General features: G+C 39.5%; 1 protein-coding gene across 1 annotated transcript; it reads left to right on the top strand.

Moving 5' to 3' along the window:
• The first annotated feature begins 318 nt into the window (after positions 1-318).
• Positions 319-6,981, top strand: ATP5F1A_1 (ATP synthase subunit alpha, mitochondrial). Its single transcript, XM_051210109.1, has 5 exons — positions 319-620; positions 4,873-5,097; positions 5,130-5,465; positions 5,504-6,287; positions 6,325-6,981. The coding sequence occupies exons 1-5, from the start codon at positions 561-563 to the stop codon at positions 6,561-6,563; spliced, it is 1,644 nt and encodes a 547-aa protein (XP_051064110.1). The 5' UTR covers positions 319-560; the 3' UTR covers positions 6,564-6,981.
• The last annotated feature ends 210 nt before the right edge of the window (positions 6,982-7,191 follow it).

Below are 7,191 nucleotides of genomic sequence, written 5' to 3'. Positions count from 1 at the left end.
GTGCTTTCTGCTAGATGTGTCCATTAAAACTAATTCGATCGGCATCAGATGTCAAATACTTGCAGAACTATTGATTTTGGGGGTTTTTGCCGCCACAATTCCGTAATCGGTAATCCCGAAGAAAGTTAACTCAGTAGTCCGGAACAATCGTCTTCAGCTGGGATGTGTCCAGTTAAGCTATTGAGGTAAGTATTAATATCAAAGATTTAGTAAACTTTTTTTACCGCTACAATAGTGATAACTTTCTTAAGAGAAGTATCAAAGAGGTTATTTAACTGACAGACTCTTATGGCCAAGACCACTCTAAATCTTTGAACCGTCATTTTGTTCCAGAATAATCTTATACAACAGGGTTTTATTGTAAAAATATTTCCTGAATTAGATATGGTGGCGAGAAAGCTGAATTTACAAATAAGGAGCCTCAGGGTAGGTCAGTTAAAATAGAATTACACAATATACTGACCACTATAGGCTATATCATTTTTAGTCGATTGGTTGTTTTAGTGGTCTATTTTGTAACGCGGGGTTGTACTGTTTCACTTCCATACTCATCTGTTGTCATGTCTTCGTTTCGTGCTGCTGGACTGGTTGCACGGCAGTTGTCCAATAGAAATCCATGTGTGAGTTGACTTATGGATGCATCTACTTTTTTGGTCTATATAAACCCAAAATAAGCAGGTTTCAATCTGTTGCGGTTTCTTTTGTCGGTGTAAGAGTCATCCTGATGGTCTTTTTGACATATAACTTTAGTAATACTTCTAGTAGCGACCTCCTATTTCTCGCTTTGCAGCCCTTCTCATCCTAGGTAGTTATATCTCTTAGATTATCGACCAGTACTTACGTCAGGTTGATTCCTAGAAATCACATTGGTATTATATGCTATAGCGTTAGTACAAGCTACCTAGTGAATGCGTTTGTATAAATCTGATTAAGAGTATGTGTTGGTCCGTGTCGCCAAGACAAAAGATTTTGACAGCGAGTGATCAAAATAGTGTATTTCATTAGGGAAAACTCGTTGAGAATGTATTAGATGACATGACATTAAGACGAAATCGTCCATGCACGTAGTTTGCTTCAGTAACTTCACAAATATAGTATATCAGTCTTTCAGCCAGAATTCGGTGGAACAACTCGTTACTGACAATGGAACTTATCATAAGTTATTCGAGCTCCAGGCAACTTAATTCTAGGGTTTTAAAACAATCCGTCCAGTTAATTTATTTTTAAACCTGTATATTATACGTTCGTATCCTGTGCTGGAAATTTTTAGAAACAATACTAGAATCACAACTTTTATATGTGTAAAAGTTAGACTGCACCTTAAAGCGTGACCGTTTAAACCAACAAACTTCTAGGAAACATCAAGATGAAATTTGTAAGAAAAAAGTATAGTAAATATGCGCAAATCATATTCGCTGACAGAAAGGAAGTGTGTAGCGAAGTATTTGATTTGCAGACCAAAATCTAGTATATGGTGAGTTCTGACTTGCTGCCCAAGGTCCAGTATTCTAACGTTTCGGTTACATCTATGGACCATCCCCACTTGCCTCAGCCTGCACAACTGAGTGGCAGAACCTACTCTTGCAAATACCAAGTATACGAACACGTTCTGCTGAGGAAGTGCATCATTAAATATTCGGATGTCCATATTAATACATATTAATTTGTCTTAAGAACTGGTATTTTTCATAGACCTGACTTGACTAAGTAAGAGCACTATTAGAATGGATCCATGTTAACAGTCATCTATGTGCTGTTCGGCTAGACAGCTGCGTAAGAACTCGGAAAGATAGGAACACACTCTGTTGCCTTTTCGTCGTTTCTGCATATATTCGCACTGACTGCAGCCCGGATGAAGTGAAAGATGACTTAGAGAAAGCTAAACGCTCAAATATAATACTCGTAACGGGTAACTTTAATGCTCAAGTAGGTAGCTTAAGTCAAACACTAAGACATGTAGGTAGGTATTTTAGTATCCCGGCTCAGCGAACAGATAATGGTGATCGTCTGCTGCAACTGTGCTAAGACAATGTTTTATTTTTAGCAAACAAATTTTAAGCATAAAGAGAGACATCGTCTAACATGGCGACCCCTTGCACCAGACCAACGATGAATTCAGATAGACCATATTGCCATCATTCGTCGTTGGAGAGGTTCGATAGAAGACCGTTGCTCATTCTGCAATACCTGCTTGGATTCCGGGCACGCATCTGCTTGCGCCTCACAGGACGCAGAGAAACCACATTAAGAAGACCCATTAAAATTGAACTGAGTGACGAGAAAGCCGAAAGTAGATTCCAGGATCAGCTGAGGTAACTCTTAGAACGAAGCTGACCCAGATGTTGCTTGAAAGATATGCAAACAGCTATGGAAATAGCAGTGACATTTATTAGCGATTTAAACCAAAGGGTTACAAAAAGCCAATAAATTTCTAAGTCTATTGCACTGATGGATTCTCGTAAACTCATCCCATCAGGCTCCGAACACGATGAAGAGCGAAAACAAATCAGATCTAGGTTAACTAAAAGTCCAAGGGACGACCATGAGCAGTGGTGGGCAACGAAAGCAAGTGATGGGAAAGGCGGCGACTATAGGGAACACAGGAAAGCTCTACAGAATAATAAAAGAAACTGAAATTTATAAAAAGTCAAGTGTGAGACGATCGCCAAAAAAGGATGACGTTCTTATCGGCTCTCTACTCAGACGTTTAGAACGATGGGCGGAACACTAAGGGGCTGTTCAGCCACGACCCACCATTCCGAACAGCCTGAATGAAACATTGAAGTAGGCTCCCGACTCTGATTAAAGTCCAAGAAACCATAGCTAATCTGAAACAAGGAAGAGGAACTGGTTCAGATGGATTGGCTCCAGAGGTCTTTAAGCATGGTGATCCAATTTTGGCGATTAGGTTGATTAATATTTTAGAACCTGGGAGTTGGAGATAGTCATATCTGTTTGGTCGCAATCACTAATTGTCCCAATATATCAGGGGTGATCGACACCATCCTGTGATAACCACAAAGGGATTAGATTGACTAAAATGCTAGCCTCAATAGTTATCGGGCGCATAACAAAGACGGGCGAACTGTAAACACGAATAAATCGGGCTGGTTTCAGACATAGTCGTGGCTGCATCGACCACGTATTCACCATTCGTCAGGTTCTAAAACAGGCATGCTTATAGGCGTCCGACAATGATAGTTTTTCCTGACTTGAAAGTAGTATTTGACTCTGTAAACCGAGAGGTTCTATGGCAGTGTCTGTCACTGAAAGGTGTACCTCAAAAGTACATAAACCTTGTGAAGGTTCTCTACTACTACTAGTCGAGTCAGAGTTTATGGCGAGCTGTCATCTGATTTCGCAACCTCAAGTGGTGTCCGTCGAGGCTGTTCATTATCTCCATTTTTGTTCAATAACGTCATATCTACTGCTAGAAACAACGTTCTCGTTGTCTAAATTTTCAGAAATTAATCTCCTAGGAGGTCCACTTATCGATTTAGAATACGCAGATGATATAGTCCTGTTTGGTGACGACTGGTAAAATAGTCTTGGTAACACTGAGCAACAACACCGATATGTTTAGGATGCGGTTCTACCCCTCTAGATACAAGTTGTTGCTTCACGACTGGTCTGCGTCATCACCTGAACCAAGGTTGGGGAGTGAAGTAGTTGAACGCGTTGACAGCTTCACTTGGAAGTCTGATCAGCCCTAATGGGTTGAAGTCTGACCAAATCTCTGCACGGATTCAAAAAGCTCGTTTGGCTTTTGACAACTTACTTCACCCTTGGAGAAGGCGAGATATCCGTTTATCAATTAAGGGACGAGTACACTACGCAGCAGTTCGTTGTGTTCTATTCTACGGCAGCGAAATGTGGCCATTAAGAGTAGAAGATACTCGTGAGTTACTAGTACTTAATCACAGATATCCTAGAAATATTGCTCGCATCTGCTGGGATCACCGGGTAAGTAGTAGTGAGATTAAACGCCTTGTACCTTTATTTCTACGAACTGCTTCATTACTGTATCCTTATACTCAATCTTTTATATAATATTACCATTTAAGTAACTACTATGCATATATGTGCCTGGTCCTACGTTGTGACTGACTGAGCCTTATAGTTCTGTTACTTCATGTAGTTTAGGTGTTTGTAAAAGTCTCGTTTTGTAATTAGACCATGATTTCCAAGCTGTAAGTTTTCGGGTTGGAATCTTGTTCTATCGGCTTGAGCTGGTGTGCATATTCAGTCAGGTTCTGAAATGAAAGGAAATGTTTGTTTTTGATAATTAAGCTTCATTGTCACTAAATGTAAAGTGCACAATGCGATGGTAAAAAGCAATCTCACACGTGCTACTGATGATCCTAAACCGTGTAATTCAGAGTCTAACTATTCGTTACAATATTTGCGTGGACTCTAATCATGTGATCCTCACCAACCTACATAACTCAATTCAACAGTCAGTGACTCTATGGAATTTTGCTGCGTCTTGATCTGACTGCCTTTAACTTATCTCTAGTCTACTACACCAGACGCATCCCACTTATGCCCATTTGTTGGATGACTTGACCATATGCTTTATCATTTTCCTTTGACAACTATCGGTTTGTTCCGTTAATTTTAACTGAACCACGTGACATACATAAAAGCAAAGATAAAATTTAGGCTTTTTATTAAAATAAAAGAATTCTAGTTGTTTTGTTTCTCTAAAATATGTTAACCTAGAGCTGTTTATAACACCCTTTTCCTCTGCATCATGATATCACAGCCTATATTTTTCAATTCCTAGTTAATTTAGCACTTGTTATTATTAGCATGTACATTGCATACATGTTGCTACTGATCTGTAAAATTAATGTTTTCCTCTCTTTTTAGGTATTTAAACAACTTGGATGCCGATGGCTATCCACTTCATCTACCTTAAAAGCTGGAGCCCCAGAATTCTCCAGTATTTTAGAGGAACGCATTTTAGGACAAACATTACAAACAAACTTGGAGGAAACTGGACGTGTCCTGAGTATCGGTGATGGGATCGCACGTGTCTATGGTCTGAAAAATATACAAGCGGAAGAGATGGTGGAATTCTCGTCTGGATTAAAGGTATAACCATCTAAAGTGTTAACGTTCCTTAGGGTATGGCTCTAAATTTGGAGCCTGACAATGTTGGTGTGGTCGTTTTCGGGAATGACAAGCTAATCCGTGAAGGAGATATTGTTAAGCGGGCAGGGGCCATTGTTGACGTGCCTGTCGGAGTAGAGCTACTTGGTCGGGTAGTTGATGCCTTAGGTAATCCAATCGATGGAGCAGGTGCTATCAATACGAAAACAAGACAGCGTGTTGGAGTTAAAGCTCCAGGTATCATACCACGTATTTCTGTTCGTGAACCGATGCAAACTGGAATTAAGGCTGTTGATAGTCTCGTTCCCATTGGCCGTGGTCAGCGTGAACTAATCATCGGAGACCGTCAGGTATTTTTAAAATTTTCAATAGTGTGATTCGTCTTTAGACAGGTAAAACGGCTATTGCAGTCGATACTATTATTAATCAAAAGCGTTTCAACGACGCAGCTGATGAAAAGAAGAAGTTGTACTGTATCTATGTTGCCATCGGACAAAAACGTTCAACAGTTGCGCAACTAGTCAAACGTTTGACGGATGCAGATGCTATAAAATACACAATCATTGTGTCCGCAACAGCATCTGATGCAGCTCCGCTTCAGTACTTGGCTCCATACGCAGGGTGTGCGATGGGAGAATATTTTCGTGATAATGGAAAGCATGCATTAATAATTTATGACGATCTATCTAAACAGGCTGTTGCCTATCGACAAATGTCACTTCTGTTACGAAGACCTCCGGGGAGAGAAGCTTATCCTGGTGATGTGTTTTACTTGCACTCTCGATTACTGGAAAGAGCTGCTAAGATGAATGATTCCTATGGAGGCGGTTCACTAACAGCCCTTCCAGTCATTGAGACTCAGGCTGGTGATGTATCTGCATACATTCCAACGAACGTTATCTCTATAACTGATGGGCAGATTTTCTTGGAGACTGAGTTATTCCATAAAAGTATAAGACCTGCTATCAATGTTGGTCTTTCTGTTAGTCGTGTTGGGTCTGCTGCACAAACTAAAGCTATGAAACAAGTTGCTGGTCGCATGAAACTAGAGTTAGCTCAATATCGAGAAGTAGCTGCTTTTGCTCAATTTGGTTCTGACTTGGATGCATCTACTCAATCGTTGCTAAACCGGGGTGTTCGTTTAACGGAACTCTTGAAACAAAATCAATATGGTATGTAAATCTAAAACTAATCACTCATTTTATTTAGCTCCAATGGCAATTGAACAACAGGTTGTTGTAATATACGCTGGTGTTAGGGGACATTTGGATAAGTTGGACCCATCAAAGATTATCCACTTTGAGAAAGATTTTCTTAAGTTTGTCCTAGCAAATCATCAAGATCTCCTAAAGACCATTCGTGAAGATGGAGAATTAAAGCCAGCAACTGATGAAAAACTGAAAAAGATTGTAGTCGATTTCTTGGCTGGGTATCAAGTGTCTCCATAGACAATCAAATAAAGTATGCAACTATGGTAGTATCTTTTCATAGGATTGGCGAGCTCAATAATGTTATTTGCAGATTTCCATCACCAGTTCTTTGTACTTAGTCTTATCAATAATAAAATTACCTTGAAAGAAAAGTGCTTCAGCTGTTTATTTTTGTATGGTGTGTAAATTTGGAAACGCAACAATCGATCGGTATATTTGAATGTGCTCCACTCGATGTATGGTTATAAATGTTTTATTAACAATTAGTCTAGCATTTGTACTATTATTAGTAAATGACCGTATAAGGATGATTTATATTGACGAAGTCCTCATTGCCAATTCTTAGGAATAGAGATATGAACCGTGTTCTTTTATGTAGTGATACCAGTGAATTGTATCGACTGAATGTTCTCGCAACTATGGTACTGCATGGAGGTTTAAAATGTTAGTGGGAGCTCTGTACTCAAACGAATCCCCTGTCTATGCATTACCCAGTGGGTGGAATGCCGGAAATTCTTCATGAGCAAAATATAAATGCGTATTAAATAAACGTCCGACATTTGTCAAATTCCTGTTGTGTTGTTGGTACTTCTGATTACTTACAAATTTGGAAAGCAGTCCCCTAATTTATGACCTAAAAATTTAA

This window comes from Schistosoma haematobium (genome assembly GCF_000699445.3).
Source record: "Schistosoma haematobium chromosome Unknown HiC_scaffold_167, whole genome shotgun sequence".
Taxonomy (NCBI): Eukaryota; Metazoa; Platyhelminthes; class Trematoda; order Strigeidida; family Schistosomatidae; genus Schistosoma; species Schistosoma haematobium.
The sequence above is the reverse complement of the archived record's forward strand: the minus strand, read 5'-3'. Positions and strand labels throughout refer to the sequence as shown.

Excerpts from the sequence above, each read along its gene's own strand:
- ATP5F1A_1 (XM_051210109.1), top strand. The coding sequence starts at position 561 with ATGTCTTCGTTTCGTGCTGCTGGACTGGTTGCACGGCAGTTGTCCAAT. Across the intron at positions 621-4,872 it reads TGTCCAATAGAAATCCATGT|GTATTTAAACAACTTGGATG; the intron begins GTGAGTTGACTT and ends CTCTCTTTTTAG. Across the intron at positions 5,098-5,129 it reads AATTCTCGTCTGGATTAAAG|GGTATGGCTCTAAATTTGGA; the intron begins GTATAACCATCT and ends AACGTTCCTTAG.